This window comes from Lutjanus erythropterus, chromosome 20, assembly GCF_056507025.1.
Source record: "Lutjanus erythropterus isolate fLutEry1 chromosome 20, fLutEry1.hap2, whole genome shotgun sequence".
In the NCBI taxonomy this organism is placed as follows: domain Eukaryota; kingdom Metazoa; phylum Chordata; class Actinopteri; order Lutjaniformes; family Lutjanidae; genus Lutjanus; species Lutjanus erythropterus.
The window spans coordinates 28,461,944-28,483,563 of NC_139336.1; the positions used below are offsets into that span (position 1 = coordinate 28,461,944).

Sequence of the window (21,620 nt, forward strand, 5' to 3'; positions counted from 1 at the left end):
GGCCGGCTTTTATAGCCGAAGAGCCGCAGGTGATGTTCTTTAGCTGATGAGCCTCCAATGTTAATCAGTTGACTGGTGAGGTTAAAGCAGCAGAGCCTCCAAAACACTGGGAGGTTTGTTCTCTTTAATTGCCTAATTTGTTGTGTACACTGCAACAAGAATGCTGTAAAGTTTTCAGCAACTTATTGGCAGCAATTAACTGGCAAGTTGCTGTAAATACATTTCATGATTACTATCTAATAATTAGTAAATCTAATCACAATACCACAGTACTGTAATTGTTATTACAGTAATAATCAGCATGCTGTATTTTTTATCACAACATTAATTCAGCTACTGTAAAAGGCTTTACTGTATTAATTTTAATAATGATAAGATGTTCTGTTTCAGAAGGGTCAAATTATTGACCTGCATCAAGCAAAGAAAACAACTAAGGAGATTGATGATGTCCAATGCATTATTAAAACTGGAAGGATAGTGGTGTTCCAGAGTGATGGGGGCATCAGGGTAAGAATAGAGGCAGGTGAAGTGATGCTCCCATCATGCCTAGTGCCTACTGTACAAGACTATGGGGTCAGTTATGATCTGGGGTTGTTTCAGTTGCTCAGGTTGAGGTTCAGCAACGTTATGAGCCCAAAAAATGAGGTCAGCTCACTACCTGAATATACTGAATGAGCAGGTTTTTACATCAGTGGATTCTTTTTCCTTCCCTGATGGTACGGACATATTCTAAGATGACAATGCCAGGATTCATCAGGCTCAAATAGTGAAAGAGTGGTTCAGGGAGCATGAGACATCATTTTCACACATGGATCCAGACCTCCCATAACCCCGTTGGGAATCTTTGGGATGTGCTGGAGAAGACTTTGCACAGCGGTCCAACTCTCTCAACATCAATACAAGATCTTGGTGAAAAATTGATGCAACTCTGGAGAGAAATAAATGTTATTTTAGCACATCATTTTAGTTTTTACAATAGATTTTTAAAAATACAGGTTATATGTATATATAAAAAATATACAAACATGTACAAGGGTTATCTTATTGGTATCGACCATGTGAAGCAGGTAATTATTGCATCGGCTGTTCGTGGCAAAGGTTGTCGTGGACTTGAAGACGTTTCGCCTCTCATCCAAGAAGAGTCTTCAGTTCAGAACTCTGCCAAGTCCAGTTGCCTGTGACAACCTTTGCTAAGAACACCATGACCTGGATGACTGAGAATCTTCACAGACAGTGCATCGGCTGAAAAAAAATCCATATCGTGCATCATAGTTTACATGAAGGCCAAGATGTAGTGAGCAAAGATCAATGATTTGATATTCCAAAGCTCTGACTGAACCCAGTCAAACTGACATCAGGTCATTTGTGACACTTTCTTGGACCGGAGGAAAGTCAGGTCCTCTTCTGCCTTCTTGGTTACAAAATAAGAAATAAATAATGCAAAATGTGCGAACAGCAAAGGCAGATTATTATGTAACTGCTGGAAAAATGGAGGGGGCTACAATTGCTTTCCTTGTGCAATCCTGCAGTGTATTATAACAAATTAAAAACTTTGAACCTTGAATCTTGAACTCTGACTTACACTCCTACTCAGCTCAGGCTGAGGCTGGCGTCTCCTCAGGCCTCCAAACTGGATAGAACCAGAACCATATCACACTTTATCTTTCCCTCCTCATGAACACCCAATCAGTGAGCATGTAGTGGAAGTAGTGACCAGTTGGCACTGGTTTTATAATTATCTACATGACGTTGCAGAGAAATGATTGTAGTTTGGTGAGATCAGGGCACCATTGGCTGGGCACTGTCCACCCATCAGTGTGACTTTGTAGAAAAACAAAAGGCAGAAGTGGAGGAAGCAGGAGAGCTGAGTGCCCTCTGAGCTGTAAACCTGCTCATCATGTTTAAAGTTGGTTTCTGTCTAAGTGGCCGCTATGCAGGTCTCATGGGACAGTCCTGCTGTTCAACTGGTTTGGCCAAATTTCACCTGGGAAGTGGTGAGTTACCATGGAGATAAACATAAGTTGTTATCATGGTCTGCTGCTGATGCTTACACAGCCTGTGTAAGATGTGTATTATGTGGCCTTTACTTGTCATAGTAGGTGTACAGATTCAGGTGACCGTCCATTTCTCTGGTAGATTTGATCAGCCTGTTGACTCATTAATTAATTGATTGTGTTATTATAGGCTGCAGTAGAATTTTTTACTCTAATTTTGGAATGGAAAATATATCAATACTATACCAATATGATATAAGACTAGATATTGTCTTAGATTTGGATGTTGTTATATCCTGATATGATGTAAGTTGTCTTTTCCTGGTTTTAAAGGAAGTATTACACTGTAAAAACAAAAAATGTTAAGAAAACACTAAATTTCAAGGCAACTTCAAAAGGTTTTTGAGCTTTGAGCCCAACTCAAAGTCAAACTCAAAGTTTTTAAAAAGTCTTACCAACTAATAATGTTGGGTTTAGATAATTTACTTTTCTTCTTTAGATAAACTTGAATCTTTCAAATATTGTTGAGTAAACTCATTGAAGTGAAAGTGACTAATGATTAATAGTTGAATGTTTTAAATTGCAGTAATTTCATTTAAGTACCCAAATAATGATAAATCAAGTTCATAGTTATTTTTGAAATACATTGTTTTTGAGTCTCTAAAACTCAAAGATTCAAGTTTATCTAAAGAAGAAAAGTAAAATACCTCAACAAAAGATTTTAGGTCAACAAAACTTGACAGTTTGAATTTGATTCAAATCTCAAAACTCTAATGAAGGCAGTTGCCTCGAACTTATGTGTTTTCTTATTTATATTTCATAGTTTTGTTCTTAATATAACACCAGTCATACTTTATAAACTCTTGGGCTACTTGGACTCATATTATATATATACTGACCACACACAAGACTTGATATCATGACATAAAGATGAAGGCAACTGCATCAAATTACAGCAGAAAATGTTGCAGTAGAAAAACTTTTTATCATATTATCTCATTTGAAACATTAGTAGTTAAATGGATGATGCCCAGTGTTACTTGTACTCTGTTGAAAAAATAGTTGAGACAACTCAAGATTTTGAAGCAATGTACTGCAATAGATTTAGAGGTCTGAGCCCAAACGAACTTTAAAAAGTTTGGCTGATCTATTATCTTTAGTGGAGACAGTTGCTGTGAACCTGATTTGCCATTATTTTGGCACCTGAAAATTAAATGGTTTTGATTTGTAATATTAAGATTTTAACCAGCACTCACTTTCACTTCAATTAATTTACTTAATAATTTTGAAATACAAATTTTGGGGATTTTCTAAAAGTCAATTATTTAAATTATTCCAAAGAGGAAAAATCAATTATCTCAACAAAAGATCAGTAGTTGGTCAAACTTTTTCAAAACTTTGAGTTTGACAATTTGAGTTGGGCTCAAAACTCAAAAATCTATTGCATTATGTTGCCTTGAAATTCTGAGTTTTCTTTTTTGTTTTTGCATTGTGCACAATGTCCACTTTTCTGCATCCAGACTAAATGTTTCTCCATGGGGTAAATTCTACCTGAGTATCAAACCAGTCAAACCAGTTCTAACTGACATTTTCCAGCCATCAGTTGACTCAGGACAACAGAAAGTATAGGGTGTTGCACAATGTGAAACAAATGCAGTTAACAGATTAACCAGGTTATAATCTGATTAAATATTGACCAGATAATATGTCATAAAATCAACATAAGGCACCGCCATAGTGAAAAGAATTTTACATCAGGTGTGTATTTTTCTGCACTTTAGTCTATTATCTGGTGGTTTTAATAATTATTACTGAGGCAGAAGAACATCATTTCAACATTAATCAACATTATAATGAACATAATACTGATAATACTGCATGCTGCGTGCAGCTTGACCTTCTGAATTTGAGGATGAAATGCTAATTTCAGCCTGTGATCTGTCACCGTCTGACTGAACAGCCTCATGGAAGTAATATTTTACAATTCTTCATATTTTAAACTAACAAAATTCGTTAAAACAAGTCATTGGGTGTTTTCAAAGTCATGATACAGAGCTGAAACAGATTCCACAGTCTGTTCACGTTCAGATGCTGCTTCTCAGCTCAGTAAAAGGCTCCTTCAGTGTGCAGTTCAATGGTTAACATGGTAGGCTGAATAAAGTTAATGATAACTAAAAGTTAGAAACTGCAACTACAACTGCATTTTTTCCTGCTTTGCCCCAAGATTTGGAGTTCAGCATCAACTCTGGGGGGCATAAAACCCAATGTCACAAAAAGCCCCAAATATCACAAAAATATCATAGTAAAATGGAATTTAATTAAAAACATTTCACAGGTGCAGCATGTCAGAAGTCTGCCTTCAAACACAGTCCTGGCCCAGACCTCCCAGAGATGCCCCCATGCAATGTCAAACCAGGGGAGTACAAGGTAAGAGTGATGTGTGTATCTACGGTTGAGTTCTGAATAATGGCTTTGGTAAATAAATAAATTAAATTAAATGTTATGTCATACCGAGGTGGTGCAGTAAAACATTAATTACCTGTTACCCAAAATTTAACTAGAGAAATTGAAATTACCAGCAGTAGCACAATACATTACAATATGTTGACAGTAATTAAAGGTACCCTATAGAACTTCTGACCACAGGTGACACTATAGAGCAGCGTTCTGCATCATGTGTTTGCCATCATTAACACGTGTTTTGTTTCAGCACATTCACTGCCAGAGGCACTGATTTTGCACCCCTGATAATCATAATACAGGGTGTGATCTAGATGTGCATCTTATTTTCGATTGATGTACGATTTCCTGAAACACTGGACTTCTTTTGGAGGATCATGATTTTAGATTTGGTAAAGTTTACTGTCATATCTGTCAAACAGATCCCTCCTCCTCCTCCTCCTGTGCCCCAGGGGTCTATGTTTGGTCCTTTCTTACTGTCTACATGCTACCCCTATGGGGCAAATCGTGCGCAGACATGGCATCAACTTCCATCATTACGCTGATGACACGCAACTGTATGTCTATAAAAGTGTGTCTTTTAAAATTTTGACAGATTGAGACCTAATTTCAATCAAAATTTGATTCTCTTCAACATAGACACACCTATCAGCATAAAGCATATCTAACACTAAGTACAGGAAATAAGAATGGAGAAAATGACAGAGATACTAAGCTTGCTCAACTGTTACTGGAGCATCGAGGAAAAGGGGCCAGGACTTAGGATGGGTCAGTTAGCTAGCTTGTTAGCTCAGTCTCTAAGAGGACAATAAATGGGCTACACAGCTTATTCTGTGTAACAGGTATGTTCTGGACCCAAATGCAGCACACAGTATAACAAGGATAGTTGGTAATGACCTTTATTATCACATGAGGAACGAGGTGTTAAAGCAGCACAAAAAAACAGTTCCGTCACTCAAGCAGGGAGTTTTAACAAAGTCTGAGGTTTGGTTCGTTTGTTAATGAAGCAGGCAGAAGACGTCGTCGAGCCGACAGCAGGTCAAAAACCAGGTAAGCACAGAGTCCAAGCAAACAGTCCAGCAGGGAGCAGACAGAAGGTGAGTCCAGGCCAGGCAGAGAGTCAGGGATCCAGTGGAGACATGAGTAGATACACTCCACTCGAACTCACAGGCAGAAAAATTGGGAGGAAGTAGGAGCAAAACACCGAACGCCCATGGGGGCAGGGAAACAGAAAACAGAAACGCTGAGGCAGACCTCGTGGTCGGGGACAGAAGGCAGTGGCGATCTTCCAGGATTCAGACGAAGCAGGTGAGTCAGAGACAGGCAGGGTTGGCAAAGGGGAACCAGTCCAAGAATGAGCGCCAGAGAGTCTTGCATGGAGATCTGAAGAACAATCTGGCGGCAAGTGAGTGAGCAGGAGAAGCTTATATACTGGCCTGATTACTGAGGAGTTGCAGCTGAGGTGGGAGTGGCTGGCAGGCAGAGTGGAGCAAAGGCAAGGTGGAAGGCAAACTACTGGGAGAGCTGGGGAACACAGCAAGGGAAACTGGGCGTGCAGAATGTTGTTGTGACAAGAACACTTTGACCTGCTGGTGGCATGACAAGAAAAGTTAGGGGATCAACTAAATATTTTGAATTTATCCTCAAGGGACCTCGAATTTGGACTAAATTCCATGCCAATCCATCAAATAGTTTTTGAGCCATTTCAATCAGAACCAAATATCAACGCAACTCTTCTTTCTTTCTTTTATTGAGAAGGTCCTCTTATTCTGTAACTATATTTATGTCTTTTCAGGGTATGTCCAAACAGCGGGTGATGGAGATCCGCAGGCAGAATTGCAGCCCTGTGACCATGAGGGTCACCATCTACAAGAAACCGGTCTTCCTCCAACGGGGATACATGCAGTGGCTGTGGGACATAGACGGCAAGCGATATCTGGATCTATATGCTGGTGTAGCTACTGTCAGCGTCGGCCACTGCCACCCGTAAGATCCTTTTCTCTTTGCTGTGTCGCACAATAACACCATGTTATATTCTGACATACAGTTTGAAGTTAAACAAAATGGTTATTTTTGCTCCGACCGTGACATCTGTGGATTCAGGAAGGTGACAGCGGCCGCAGTGAAGCAGCTGCAGACGCTGTGGCATACTACGAACATCTACGTTCATCCTCCGCTCCATGAGTACTGCGAGAAACTAGCCTCCCACTTTCCGGATCCTCTTAAGGTACAGTAGTGGATGTGATCAGCTGAGAAGCTGTATAAATATGCACACTGTAATTAAAATGTCTGGTCTCTGTTTCTTTGTCCAGGTGATATATCTGACCAACAGCGGCTCAGAAGCCAATGACCTGGCTATGCTGATGGCTCGACTTCACACAGGCAACTTTGACATAATCACTTTCAGGTAAGTCTCATCCTTATGCGCTTCATGGTTGCATTAAAATTAAGAAATATTTTTAGCAATGCATGCTTTAAATATTCAAAAGGTATCTGATTTTTTTTTTTTTTAATTCCAGAGGGTCATACCATGGTGGTAGCCAGCAGACCACAGGTCTCACCTCCAACTCATCATTTAAATACCCCATCGCCAGTAGTTCAGGCTGCACACATGTATGTATGCAGTGATCTGTTTCAGTGTTGCACAATACACAACATGAAACTGTTCAAGGTAGAGTCAGTAGGATGTGTCTGAGCTGTTCGTAAATGCATCAGAACATCAAATACAAACGTTCTGGGTTGGTGAAACGTCCCGAGAACAACAGATAAAGGAGAAAACATAAGGAAATACAAGAACAGAGTCCCTGCAAGTACAGACACCACAACAGACTTCTAGTGGGTCATAAGTGACGACTAAAAGGGATTGTGTCATATGAGTCTATTCTTTGGGAGAATGTTGCAGATTATACCTTGAACCGAGGGTTAACCAGGGCTGTATGATTCACACTGTACTGGCCCTGGGTTAAATGTCCATTGGCTCTAGGGAGTGACACAGGAGTGCACTTTTACTCCTGTCCCAACCACAAAAACACTCCTGTCCCATCCCAATCCCATTACAGAGTAAAACCAAAAAAAGGACACAACTTATGCTGCTGGACAGATGCATGTATGATTAAAAAACATCTCAAAGAGGACAGAGGGGAAGATGTGTTGTGTTGGACTAAAAAAAACAGTGATTTCTTTGTGCTTCATCACTAAGTTATGAGTGACTGTTGCTGTCAGGTCGACCCAGCTGACTCGGTTTCTGCCCAATAAACAGATCATGTGTCCTGATGTGTTCAGAGGTCTGTGGGGAGGAAGCCACTGCAGGGACTCTCCTGTGCAGACCACCAGAGAATGTAGCTGTGCCCAAGGTACACAAAACGCACGCACCCATGACTCAGGTTATCTCTGCTGCTCTCACGAACAGGACAAGCATCAGGCTCCCTACTGCAAAATTACTACAAAAAAAGCAATGTTTAACTTCCCCTGGAAACCTGCTGAGTTAATGCTTGACCTTTGAGAATATAGACCTCAGCGTGAAGAGACATGCATTTTAGTTCAATTACAAGTTGCACAGACAGCAGTTAAATTTCATGATGTATTTTTGACAAAATCTGTTCAACTTTTCAAACTTTTCCCTGAAAGTCATGGGGGAAATGCAAGTTAGTTTTAATCCTAAACATCAGACAAAACATTTCCTATACAAAGTCTCCTACTTTTGATTTGTTTTACTCGTCCTTCCATTTGATATTATACTCGTACAAGTTACAGCAATATTAACTGTATCATATCCCTGTGTCTACTATTAGAGTCCAACAGGAAATGGCCAGTATGTTAGCATGCATGCATGACTGTTTACATAAAAAAAAACAACCACAACCATCATGCTGCAATATAACACCAGTATAGTTTAATATAAAGCACAAAAGGTTTATCCTAAGACATTAGAACTGTGAGTCATGGCATTGTGATATGATGCGTTTATTAATGCTATAGGTTACTGGATTATATGGGAAGACACTGAACAATTTATTGATTAACTTAGCTATAAGCTTTTGTTATTTTGTAAATATTATATCTGTGCACATGCTTCTGTTGCTGCCACCAAAAGTATTTCCCCTGATTCCACAGGTCACTGCATGGCAGAGGAAAAATACATCGGACAGCTGAAAGAAACATTTGCTACGAGTGTCCCAAGTCGAATCGCTGGTTTCTTTGCAGAGCCTATTCAGGTACAATATTCTGCTGTGGGGTGTTTACTTTAACTTGATTGACTGTTTGCCATGGATTTGATATTCTCAAATAAAAAAAAACAAAACATGAATTCACTTAGAGATGAAATCAGAACGTCAGAACTCCCCTCACGTTCAGTGTGAGTGCTTGTGTTTATTCAGGCGTGAGTGTGAGATGTGACTGTTGTTTCGTTTGAACAGGGAATGGGAGGAGCTGTGCAGTACCCCAAAAACTACTTGAAGGAGGCTTACAAACTTGTGAGAGAGAGAGGAGGGGTCTGCATTTCTGATGAGGTACACCATTTAACTAGGCCTCAGTTATTTTATTATAAGGCCGTAATGATAAAAGTCACTGTGATGCTTTATCTATTTTGTTCTACTGTTGTTATGTTGTCTCTGTATATATTTCAATAGGTTATAAAAGGTTCAAGGTCTTATTGTCATTTTATCATACAGGATTGCACTGGAAAATGTAGCTGAAGTCCCCTTCATGCTATACTACGTAAAATGTATAAACAGATATTGTAATATTTAAATCAGAAGATAACATAAACAATAAAAAAGTTACAGGCTACTAAGGTTGTCAAAAGTATCAAAATGTCATTACTTTTTCAATACCACATGTTTAAAACAATATAATATCCATTAAATATAGTACTGAAAGGACTAAAACTATTTAAAAATATATCTAAGTGCTCATTCAAGGCCTCAGTTCAGTTCAGTCTTAATTGTCCTGCCTGAAATTTGGCTTGCTGCTGCAAAACCAGACACTTTTCAGGGACTTTTTCTCAGGATGTTTCAACTTAGATCTCGAAATGCAAAATTAAAACCTCCTCCCTTGTGCTCAAGCCAAATGCTCGTCTGTGAACATCAGTATAAAATGAGTGTTTTAAATTGTAGTGCAAACAGAGAGATGTTGTCACAGTGGGAATGGGGGGTTAATGCTAGTAAAAGTTAGTGTTGTGGTAATGTGCAAAACCAGCACAAAAGAAATGTTCAATATAAATTAGTTATAAGTTTATGGCGTGGTGTGACGGGGTGAGGTCTCACAGCTTGAAGGAAGAAGCTGCTCTGTGGTCTGGTGGTACGGCAGCAGATATTTCTGTATCTCTTACCAAACGGTAACAGGCTTACTGTCTTTTTATGAAACAGTAACAACCGCTATAATTAATAAGCTCAGTTTTTGTTCACATTCATCCAAACTGTGTTTTTATGAAGACTCCTTCTACATTCCAGGACTGTACTGGTTTTGTTATCTGTTTATTGCTTTATTGACACTTTATTCCTATTTTATCTTACTTATCATTTTATTTATTGCTTTTATAGCGTAGAATACGGAAGCTGCAGACTTAATCTTACTGTACTTGTGCAATGACAATAAAGATAGTGTGTTCTAGATGTGTACCAATGATGTTCTGGGTGGTTTTAATCATCTGCTTCCATCTTATAATAAACAACTTAATATAAACTAATATGCTTGTATCATATATCATGAAAATTAATTTTAAAAATGTGAATAAATTAATCTGTTTTGCACTGGACAGGTCCAGACTGCATTTGGGCGAACAGGAAGCCACTTCTGGGGTTTCCAGGGTCATGAGGTCATGCCTGATATCGTTACAACGGCAAAGGGCATCGGTAATGGATTCCCAATGGGAGCTGTTATCACAACACCAGGTGAGATAATAGAACGAGACATTCAGTGTGTTCACTGTATAAATGTAGTCATAAGCATTCATAAATATTCATGCTTTATAACAATTATCACAATACATTAAAAAGCATTTTATAATGACTTGTAAGGTCAAGCATCGTAATACCTCACAATTGCTGATCAGTCACTGACTTTATTTGTAAGGGTTATAGATGTAATACATTATAATCATTCTCTAATACATTATAATCACTGTTATAATCATTCAAATGTGATTAAAACTTCCCTGATGAAATTAGCTCGCAAATAATAATGTAACATTTGATATATTTTTTTAGCTGGCTAGCAAACAATGTAACATTTTGTTAACTTTACACCTAAATAGCAAATAATGTAGTGTTTTGCTACAGAAATACAAGTTTCTCATTGAATGAAAAAGGCATTGTTAAATCAAATAGGCCATATGTTTATAAATGACATAAAATCATTTCTATTGAACATGATGATAAACAGTTGGTCATTAGAAAAGAGGTGACATATAATCTTTCATAAAATACTCCTGGTATTAAGTATTATTTATGAATATTTATGAGTTCTATACAGAATTATACAGTGCTATAAGCAGGTTATAAAACAGTCTTATTATGTTTATAATGGATGCACATCATAGAGAGTGTTACCATCATTTCAAACAAACAAATGCAGCTGAATGAAATGTTTTTCTCAGAACCAGGATATAGAAACCAACAAACAATAAATGCACAGAGATAAAAACAAAACCGACAGCCAGACAAACATTGACAGACGCTGATTGATGTGCCGATTACGAGACGGTTTTACAGCCTTGGAATAAGAACATCCAGTTCTGCGACTGGCTGTCGGCTCTCATGTTGCTCCCGTGTTGTTGAGGCAGCTGGTTGCCGCAGCTCTCTAATCGACCTTTAGATGAGTCAACAAGGACAAGGATTTCTATTTCTTTAAGGTTCAGAAACCATCATAAAAACACTGCGAATCATTTGTAGCTCCTGTAGTCTGAGTTTTAACTTGAGCCAGCGGTGAGTCGACGTGTGACCTTCTTTATTTATGTCTTTTCCAGAAATTGCTGCCTCTTTCGCTCAGGCCTTACACTTCAACACTTTTGGAGGAAGTCCTTTGGCCTGTGCCGTGGCTTCATCAGTGCTTGATGTAAGGATTTGTCTTCTTGTCCCACATCAGTCCTGCTCAGTAGAGCAAGACAAGAGTTTGATTTGTATTGTTACTGTAGCTGAAGTTGTACATTTTATAACAAGCACACTGAATTACACTGAATGCTTTCTTTCCTGCTGCAGCACACATATCTGCTCTGTATTCATATGTGTTTTGTTTTTTTTGTGTGTGTGTGTGTGTGTGTGTGTGTGTGTATCATGATGGTGCCCTCTATTTTAACAATATGTTTGTTGGTCTACTGTTACATTCTCCATCTATGTGAATGGAAGTTGCTACTGAGGGACAGTTTTGGGTCGGGTTCAGGCAGAAGTTTCACGGACTTGGGCCTTTTCGGGCTCAATTTTTCAGGTCTGATTAAAGTTCTAATTGTGACTGCTAGCCAGTTAGCTAGCCAGCTACAGCACTTCATCATCAAGCCCTAAGAAAGTCACTTAGCTACATCACCACTTTACTGTCCATAAAAAAACACTGATTATACTCATCGATTAACATTTAAATGCAATTTCAGATGTGCTTTAAACATGAACTGACGTATTCTTATTCAACAGACTATCAAAGAAGATGGCTTGCAGCAGAACAGTCATACTTTGGGCACCTATCTGATGACAGAACTGGCAAAACTCAGGGACAAGTATGAGATTATTGGTGATGTCCGTGGAAAAGGTCTGCAGATCGGTGTGGAAATGGTCAAAGACAAGGTATATTGTTCTCCTCACGCGTCTGTCTGTGCTGTTGTTCAGTTTTACCCCTGTTGAATCTGGCAGAAATTGAATTTTCCAGGCAAAAAGTACTTTGAATTGCAGTTCAAATTAATAACTGATTGACTCTGAAGAGGACATCTTCTTCTGCTGCCTTGTTTGAATCCCTCGGTTACTATTAACCTGGAAACTGGTTGATGTTGTCACTTACCAGGCCAGTTAACCCAGGTGGTTAAAGACTGGCAAATGGATCGTGTTCAAAATGAATATAGTTAATATAACACGTCCACCCAAATCCACCTGCTTTACATCTTCTCAATCATCCACAGGCCAGCAGAGAGCCGCTGCCTCCTGAGGCAATAAGTGAGATCTATGAGGACGTCAAAGACATGGGAGTCCTGATAGGGAAAGGGGGCCTATATGGACAGGTAACAGCACTCACCTGGACGTAGCCCGTCCCTCTGTCAGTTGATTTTGTCACTGCAAAGTTGTGGTATAAACGCTACAACAGTCTTAGACCAGAGACACATGGTTTTTAACCATGCATTTGTGTTCGCATATGCACAGCATTAATTCCTGAGGATGTATACAGCCATCACTGGTTCAGTTAAAAGCAAGTATATCTCCAGCCTTAGGGAAACTAAAGAGGACTGTGAGAATAAGTCCAAATATTTTAAGAATTAATTAGAATTTTTGAGAAAAAAATCATGATACTGCTTTTTCTTCATCCAAACTGATTGCAAACCCACAATTTGTGATTTGGGACCATGTAAATACAGTTGGCTCGACTTGAATTGACTTTATACAGTTTGGAGAATATTATACAGCTTCTAATATGCACAAACCTCTGCCTAAAAAATTTATTGATTAACACTGACTTTGAGTTTCACACTCCTGGGTCAAAGTCGTGTGTGCTTAACAGTAGAAGTTAATATGGGTTGTAATGAGATGCTCGCACAGAAAACCTAAACGGCAATTAGGAGAAGAATATTTTGACTTTTGTCACATTCTTTAGAAGCTGGAAAGCAGCAGATTTCTTTCACTGTCTTAAGAAAATAAAACACTGCAGGCATTTTTGCTTCTTTTGCAGTGATTATTATATTAGAAGAAAACAGAGAAGACAGCTTTGCACCTCATCTTGTTGAGCCAAAGAGGAAAAACAAAAATAATTGTACATAATGTTGTAATATATTCAGATTTATTCAGAAAGCAACAATGAATTAATTATCAGTCCTCTTTAGAAGTTAGTGTTCTCAGCTTTAAGCCTTTGTCGTCACCTATCACCAGCAGCCTTATTACTTTTAAGAGCATCCTCTTTGGATAAAATAATTATATTTGTATTCTGGTGCAGTTTCCCATACGTGAGATGTGATAAATAACTACCATTCTGATTTTAATACCTCCCAGAACTAATTCTAGTTCACAGAACACAAACATGTTTTGCTTTTCATTGAAGGATCCACTTCACCTTTTCACCAGCCTTCAGTATGTCACACAGAATAAAGCACCTGACGTGGCGACACACGTTTTCCTTGTTTTCTCTGTTGCTCCATAATCTCCCCTCTTATCTTCTCTTCAGACCTTCCGTGTCCAGCCGCCCATGTGCATCACTAAGGAGGATGTGGATTTCTTCCTGGCCGTCTTTAACAAGGCCGTCCACAACTACATGGACAGAAAGTAAACAGAGGAGACAGAGGAGAGACTCGAAGCTGAGGACCAAACCTGGAAACCCAAACAGCAGTGGACTGCATTGTTGTAAATTTTTTAAAGTGTAATGTTAATCATTTTCCTGTCTGTGTTATTTCCTTTGTAAAAGTGAACCTAACTGTGATCTAACTGTTGTAATTATGAAGACACCTACACTGCTGCTGCTTTTATCATTTAAAGAGAAGACTCATAATTATTAAATACAAATACAAAAAAAAAATGCAGTTAAACAGTGTATATAGTATATAGTCACTGTATAACAAAGTAGAGCTGCAATGATAAGCTGTTTAATCAATTATTAAATTAATCGCCAACTAATTTGATAATCGATTAATCGGTTTCAGTCTTTTCTTTTCAGAAAACAAGTAACTGTAACAAGTAACGACTGAAAATAATTGTTAGTTGCAACCCTGTGCTTTGACATATTTGCTTAAATATTTAAATAAAGTTTTTGCTACTTACTTTTTTCTGTTTCACTAATACAGCAGCATTTAAAATGGTGCGATCAGTGGGCTGTTAAGGGGAGGAAGGCCAAGACCATATACCTTGTTAACAAAAATGACCAAAATGCACCCCGCTGTGTTAACCTGCCACCCCCGTAAATCAGTAATGATCTAAACTTGAAAAAATAACCATTTAATTCACTATATGTTAAATTGAAATGGGAGCTGAACATTAAACTGTCTGCGACTGTCCGTTAGCTCTAAAAGATGGAGGGAATTCAGGTGGAGGAATTTAATTTGTTTTTTTTATTAAACCTTACATAAAAAACAAGGCAGATGCATGCCAATAACTCACACGTTTTCTGGTCAAGGTCTGTTCTGGGACGAGGATATTCAGATTCTTGAGGATGTTCTATGTAACAAGGTTCCTAAGGATGCCCGCATTGTGTACCTGGGTTTTATACCTGGTGACACAGCTCTAAAGAAGGACGTGTACCTCTTCAAAATCTTTTCGCTTGCACCTAAAACATCTGCACCAGACTTCAGAGCAGAGGAAATATACTTAATGGAAAAACTGACCGACTGTCTATTTAAAATTCTGGGCTAAACCGACCGCATACAAGAAAAAAGATGGGTCCAGTTCTTAGCTGATGTAAGAATAGATCAATAGATAAGGTTGTTAAGACAGAGTAGTGTCCTCCTGCATGTTTATATTTTCATTTCCTGTTTTCACTAATGTTGTTTTGCTGTGTATTCTGTCCAGTAAGACATTTAACTGAAGTGCTGCACAATATGGTAAAACAAAAATCACATTGCAGAAAGGTTCACGGTTGGTGGGAATGCAGCCCCATCTTGAATCTATAATATTCTCCAAACTAAATGCTCAACTCTTTACTATATTGTAGCCCAGCTGTGTGCAGTACTCCTAATTCAGTCATTCTGTATCCTCTGTTCTGCAGAACATACACCTCTACACCCATGGAGGTCAGAGCCAACCCTCACCCTCCGACTGGTCTGTTAAAATATGATTCAGCTGTGTGTTTTGTACAGATGTGTCCATCATACAGCAGTTTATTGTTAAACAGAGTCATTAATGCAAATAATTCCAGATTTGTTGTATAAATACTAACATGCAGTAATACCACTACTGAGCTCTGTGGGACAAACCAAGAGGCTTGATTCTCAAAACAGTGAAGGATGGGATAACAAAGGTAAAGGTGTTTCATACGTTTTTTTTTTTCTCCACTGAGTTTCTTCAGTTACTGAGAGACGTACAGGAAACATTTCAATCATTCCAATCTGGAAGACTGAGAGTAGTAAAAGGAGTATCTCTCTCTCTCACACACTCACTCACTCACACACACACACACACACACACATCGAACAGGATTGTGTAATTTTATAAAAACTATCCGCTCTCAGCCAGCCAATACAGTCCATTAAAGTCCACTTTCAAAAGGCTTTTTTTTTTCCAGTTTATCTTCTTCCTCCGCAGAGACGTCTCAGAGTGTAGTTTTCCTGTGTCCGTCTGCTCACTCAAACTCTTTCGTGTTCGGATGGAAAGATACGTTATCTGTTCTTCTTCTTGTCTTTTTTGCCCTTGCTCACGGAGCCGTGAGCGGCGTTTGAGGAGAGCGCGGTGGCGTGGCCGCTGGTCTTCAGATGGTCAAACAGCTTGTTTCTTGTGGGGAACTCGTTGTTACAGGTCACGCAGCGGAGGATTAGTTCCTTCTGCAGGTGGACATGGGAATACATCATTTTCTTACAATAAAATTAATTTAATACAGTTCTTTTTGATAACTCAAATGGATGGCAAAGTAAAAAAGTGATGCTGTTAAAATGACAAGTAGCATGTGTAGCACAAGAGATTTGTAAAAATAAAAATATTAAATCACATTAAACTGTACAAACCTCAGGAATTTGTTCTCCTCCTGTGTTTGACTTGACATTCTTTGGTTTGTCTTTTCCTCCTCCCTTCTTCCCCTTTGGTTTCCCAGAGCTGCTGAGGCAACATTCAGATGACAGATAAATACAAAACTGATTCTAAACTGCAACACAAACACCATTACGTTTTAAAATTCTCAATTAACTCGTGTTAATCTGCATACTTCAATTCAGGAATTAGCTGTGTTGAATCCTGTTAGTCCCTTTCAACTGTCACCGAACTTCTAAACTTTTTAAAATATGTAGTTTGGCTGCAATGATTTTAAAATCTTTGTCCGAAAACAGAAACCTAACCTGAACCAAAAGCAACACCCAGGAAGAGGTACCCAACCAGTCTTTTTTCATCTTCTTCTGCTGCCCCCAAGTGGCCAAAATAAACAATCAATCCGGCTTCAGATGGGTTATAGGTGATAGTTTGGCAGCTGGTATTTTCTTGGTCCCCTCTGAGTAGAATTGAGTATCATCACTCAGTATTGCCAGAGTCAGATTTTTTATTGCCCCACTGCATAAAACAGCCAACTGTCATGGGACTTTAGTCTGGGTCTGTGGCATCGCTAAAACCATCAAAAGGTGCTTTTGAACAAATCCAGAGAACCACACAGTGAATCTGGTATCATGAAGAACACGTCACAGATTTGGAGGTGGGAAAAAAAACAACCCTGTGCTGACCTCTTGACTTCTGTGGGAGGGGGATCATCCTGTTTCTCTGGCTCTGTATGGTCCGCTGACTTCTCGGGGGCATCTTCCTCACAGGTGTTCAGCGGTGGTTTCTCCTCCTGCTGCTGCTCATCCTCCTTTGGAGTACTCTGTTACAGGGAAGAAGAGAAAGAACACAGAAATGTTTAAAGAAAGGTTTCCTTCACAGACATTAAGAGTAAGAAGACACTAACCCAGGCACAGTCAGTGAAAGAAAGTAAAGATGTTACTCACCTGTACGACTTTCAGCTGTTTCTTTTTCCTCTTCTGCTTTTTAGAAAGTCTATGTAGGTGGAAAGAAAAATGCCAGTAAAGACAAACAATCCAATTCTGTTGAAAAGTGTGGTTTTTTTTTCCTATATCACATTCAGCTACATACTTCTGCCTCGGTTTGTCTTCCTCCTCTTCTTCCTCCTCCTCCTCCTCTTCCTGTTCATTCTCCTCCTCTCCTCCCTCCTTTCCATCCTGGTTCAAACCAAGCAAACTGTCTTCTTCCTCCAGCTGTTGCCGCAGCAACGCCGCCATCTCCCGGTGCTTTTTAGATTTTTCATGGTTTTTCATACTGTAGGAAGGAAAAGAGAGAAATAATTGAAAGAATCATAATCATTGAAAATAATTAGACATTTCTCCTGGGACAACCTAAATTAAGGAATTAAGGAATTAAGGTTCAAAAGCACAGAGTATGTGGAATGGGTGGGAGGTTACTCACGCTTTATTTGATTTGAAGGATTTATCACAGGCGTGGCACCACAGATCATCATAGTAGTCAATGGTCAGTTCATCTCCATCAGGCTGATCTGCATCTGTGAAGGAATATTTTAGCTGTTGACTAAAACCTGTAACTGGACTGATGGTGTATGGTGATGAGTATGACCTGCTGCCTTTGTGTGAAAGTATAACCTTCAATATAAGCTACAGTTTACTGTGGATAACACAGCCTAATGGGATACTGTTACAATATCTGAAACTCTAAACTATTAATTTAGAGGAACAGACAACAACATAACATAGTATAAACTATAACGGTCAATGTCACTGACCTCCTCCCTCTTCACTGTTCTCTTCTTCCTCATCCTCTGATGCATCTCCAAACTCTTCTCCGTACTGAGCCTCCATCTGCTGCAGCTCTTTCTCCAGTTCAGACATGGCCGCCCAGCTCTGCTCCTTGTACTCCTCTGCCAGTCTTGGATTGAAATACAGAACAGTATTATCAGTATGAGGAAGAATTAGAGAAATTTAGATGTCACATTTACCCAACTATCCATCCGCTACTTACTTGGCATGGTTGAGTTTCTGCTTCCTCCTCAGCTCCTCCACCTTCTTGATCTTCTCAGCGTTCTGCTCCTCCACCAGCTTCCTGTGGGCCTGCACGCGGCGGTCACGCTTGCGAACAAATGCCACGAGCTGTCTGACGAGCTCGTTGCGCTCCTTCCGAGCCTTCTCTCTGGTCTTCTTGTTCTCCTTCTCCATGGCCCTCTTCTCCCAGCGGTTGGAGGCCTGCCTCGTATCATACTCCTCCTTCCAGGCAAAGTTTTTACGGGTGCAGAAGCTCTGCCAGTAGCCATAAAACACGTGCACCACCTGTAATATGGAAACAGAGACTGATTAAGTACACGAGCTGACTAAAAATCATATAATTTTAAAAAAGGAAGACTTGTTTACTAATTCAGTAAATGGATTTATAAAAAACTCTTACATCATCCAACAGAGGAACAACCTTGAGAAAAGTGTTTTAAGTGTGGGACTGGAGCTTACTGTATCATAGTCACTCTGAGAGTCGCCAAAGGAAGGAAACTCCTCCTCTTCTTCGTCCTCATCCACCTTGCTGTGCTCCATCTCCTCCTTCACGATAGACTCAAAGAGATTCCTGTAGACTGTGTAAAAACCCTACAGAGAGAGAGTAAAGTAAAAACAAGAGGGAATAAGAAATGAGAAAATACATTGTTTGAGATGCTCAAAGAATTTCTGTCCCCTGAGGAAAGAAGCTGGAATTTGGACCAAAATATTCTACCTAGATTTCATCAAATCTTGTGTTATTTTGCTCGACTGGCTGTGTGTTCTCACATACTGAAAATATGTTTTTTTTAAGTGGGTCATAATTTCCAACTTGCCCACATTTTTGCAGCTGATGTAAATGTTGTTGCTGCCTTTTATCTCATGAGTCCTTCCTCTTACTTGTCCACTCATCTGATAAGGACAGTCTGACTTTGACTTTCTGAAATAGACTTATAAATTCCAGTTCTTTGCACATTGAGTTTTCTGTTTCTACTGGTATTTTTAAATGTCTAAATAACTCTGCCGAAGGTTTGATGTGACTCTTTGTGACCACAGACACTCACCTTCTCGTCATCTCCGAACCCAGAATAGCAGGTGACGGTGAAGTACTGCAGCAGGTCAATGCTGTCATCTTCATAATCTCCACTCAGTCCTCCTTTCAGCAAAGCCTCCCTGTGATTGTCATACCTACCACACAGAAGATGACAGAGGCATCAAACTAACACATACTTAATCCACATGGATTATACATAAAAAACAATAAAGATATGAGTCTTGAAGAACTGTTCTTTGCATGTATCGAGATAAATTTGTACGCACCAAGCTCTCTCCTGGGGGTCACTCAGGACATCATAAGCTGCCTGAATCAGCTTGAACTGCTCTGCCGCCTCCTCAGCAGTGTCCAAGTTCTTATCTGGAAATTTCAGAGGGAAACCACGGCTACTGTTAGAGTGCCAAACCTTATTAAAGCTTTAGTGACAATTATATGAGGTTAGGATCAATAGCCAGATGTTGATGCCAGGAGTGAAAAACTGAAAGTAGAAGAAGAATACTAGGGCGGAAAAACTGATCAATTTTATCATTATCCCAATACAGCCTACTGCAATTTTCAAATTGCAATGGGCACAATATGTATTACAGACCAAAACCATTTGAAAATTGAATATTGTCAGGCTGCAGAGATGCAGATTGCCTACACCTCATATTCTACAGACTTCAGAAAACATCTTTGTTTGGGACATATTCCCACAAAAATCACACCATTAACATTTTAATATGTTTTTCAGTGAAAACAAGAAAAATGATCATCCCCTCTAATATCACAAGTCATATCACAATTGCAACATGAGTCAAAATAATCACTCCTTTTTAAAAATAAGTCAGCCCTACAATATATCAACACACATAGGTTTTGAGCCTAACATCTTTACAATTTTCTTTGAGTAAGAAAAAAAGGCAGGTTTTAAAGGCACATTAGGTCACTCAGGGGACCCAGATAAGCTACGTAAATAAATACTACGCAACAAATTAGTAATGACGTGTTGCAAACAATTGAAATATCAAAAATGGGTGGTTTCTTTTGGTTAGTTTCACATGGAAAGCTTTAGCCCATTACATTATATTTCAAAGACAAATTTTGTACTTTTAGAGTTACATTTATTTGACAAGTGTAGTTGTTCATTTTACAGTATGAAGTTATAATGTCGAACAAATAGTCATAAAACATATGCAGTATAAATACTATTCACTTTAACAATACAATACTATACTAGAATTATATATATATATATAGAAGAGAAATTAGACATTTTATTTAAAGTGAGGCATTACGCCATTTTGATATTGAAAATTTTATATCAGAAATACTGTCATCCTACTTAGCAAATCTATAATCTTTCTATAACAACTTACCTGGATGCCATTTCAATGCTAGTTTACGGTAAGCTTTCTTTAGATCATCGTCGCCTGCGTCTCGTTTCACGCCCAAGACTTCATAGTGACACTTCATCGTTAGCTATCGGTAAACAGAAACTAGATTCTAGAATAAATACTGAGTAAAATGTTGTTCACAGTTGTTGTCATAGACGAGGCTAGCTTTAGCGTGTAGCTAACTATAGCATGCTAGCGACCGGTCAGCATCACTATTCTAGCTCTTAAATAATCCAGACTTCACAGGTGACAGCGGCAATTTTCTATTATTTTGACGTTACATATTCGAATATGTCCCAATATCCTTAGTCACTGATGAACAGTCTGTAGACACTAAGTTGTACAAGTACTAAGTTTACTACATCGGCCGGTTGTTAGGACCATAAGACTGGCTAGTGCCGCTAAATCTCGCGAGAATTGTTCTTCTTCCTTTTATCATTTCGGCACTTGAGAAGCTATAATGACTTTTGCTGCCCTCTATCGTTACAAATTAAATCAACATCTCATTCAATTGATTGACTATATCATTGAGCTAAACTCTCTCATGAAAAGACCAAAATAGCGAGAAAGAGAGAGAAAAAATACTAATAACTAAATAAATGTAGGAGACACTAATGAATGGAGTAGTTGGAAGTAACATAAAACGGAATGAATCTACTTTAAAAGAATAAGAAAATAAAACTTATAATTATAAAAAAGAATTAAAGTAACTTACTTATCTCTGTTCCTATACTTTTCCATATTCATTTCCCTATTGACTAAAAAAAATGGTGATCAGTGTTTCACAAAATCGATTATCAAAATAGTTTCATAATCGACAAATAATAGGTCAACCATCACTTTAAATTGATATGTTATGCCAAACTTGATTTTTTTTTTTTTTTTCACCATGTAACAAG

At 38.7% G+C, this 21,620-nt stretch overlaps 2 protein-coding genes across 3 annotated transcripts; one reads left to right on the forward strand and one right to left on the reverse strand.

Annotated features, from left to right (window-relative positions):
• The first annotated feature begins 1,871 nt into the window (after window positions 1-1,871).
• Window positions 1,872-14,132, forward strand: LOC146308664 (alanine--glyoxylate aminotransferase 2, mitochondrial-like). Its single transcript, XM_084745802.1, has 14 exons — window positions 1,872-1,994; window positions 4,330-4,421; window positions 6,250-6,440; window positions 6,558-6,681; window positions 6,767-6,861; window positions 6,974-7,067; window positions 7,714-7,807; window positions 8,568-8,668; window positions 8,870-8,962; window positions 10,213-10,345; window positions 11,419-11,507; window positions 12,077-12,226; window positions 12,556-12,654; window positions 13,806-14,132. Exons 1-14 carry the CDS (start codon window positions 1,898-1,900, stop codon window positions 13,905-13,907), a joined length of 1,554 nt encoding a protein of 517 aa, XP_084601928.1. The 5' UTR covers window positions 1,872-1,897; the 3' UTR covers window positions 13,908-14,132.
• A 1,284-nt stretch (window positions 14,133-15,416) lies between these two features.
• Window positions 15,417-21,146, reverse strand: dnajc21 (DnaJ heat shock protein family (Hsp40) member C21). Of its 2 annotated transcripts, none has more exons than XM_084746412.1 (12): window positions 20,704-21,146; window positions 19,612-19,705; window positions 19,356-19,479; window positions 18,772-18,903; window positions 18,293-18,597; window positions 18,057-18,199; window positions 17,726-17,819; window positions 17,396-17,578; window positions 17,251-17,299; window positions 16,990-17,126; window positions 16,288-16,378; window positions 15,417-16,107 (listed from the first exon to the last, which is right to left on the reverse strand). In XM_084746412.1, exons 1-12 carry the CDS (start codon window positions 20,798-20,800, stop codon window positions 15,946-15,948), a joined length of 1,611 nt encoding a protein of 536 aa, XP_084602538.1. In that variant the 5' UTR covers window positions 20,801-21,146; the 3' UTR covers window positions 15,417-15,945. The 2 variants fall into 2 exon arrangements, with proteins under 2 accessions (XP_084602538.1, XP_084602539.1); XM_084746413.1 differs by having other exon boundaries at window positions 16,288-16,375; window positions 20,704-21,145.
• Window positions 21,147-21,620: the final 474 nt, after the last annotated feature.

Bases quoted from the DNA above. Each gene is read 5' to 3' on its own strand.
- LOC146308664 (XM_084745802.1), top strand. From the start codon at position 1,898: ATGTTTAAAGTTGGTTTCTGTCTAAGTGGCCGCTATGCAGGTCTCATG. The intron at 6,441-6,557 runs GTAAGATCCTTT...CTGTGGATTCAG, and splicing joins AGCGTCGGCCACTGCCACCC to GAAGGTGACAGCGGCCGCAG. The intron at 12,655-13,805 runs GTAACAGCACTC...TCTTCTCTTCAG, and splicing joins AAGGGGGCCTATATGGACAG to ACCTTCCGTGTCCAGCCGCC.
- dnajc21 (XM_084746412.1), bottom strand. From the start codon at position 20,800: ATGAAGTGTCACTATGAAGTCTTGGGCGTGAAACGAGACGCAGGCGAC. The intron at 19,480-19,611 runs GTGCGTACAAAT...TCTGTGTGGTAG, and splicing joins GACCCCCAGGAGAGAGCTTG to GTATGACAATCACAGGGAGG. The intron at 18,200-18,292 runs GTAAGTAGCGGA...TTTCAATCCAAG, and splicing joins CAGAAACTCAACCATGCCAA to ACTGGCAGAGGAGTACAAGG.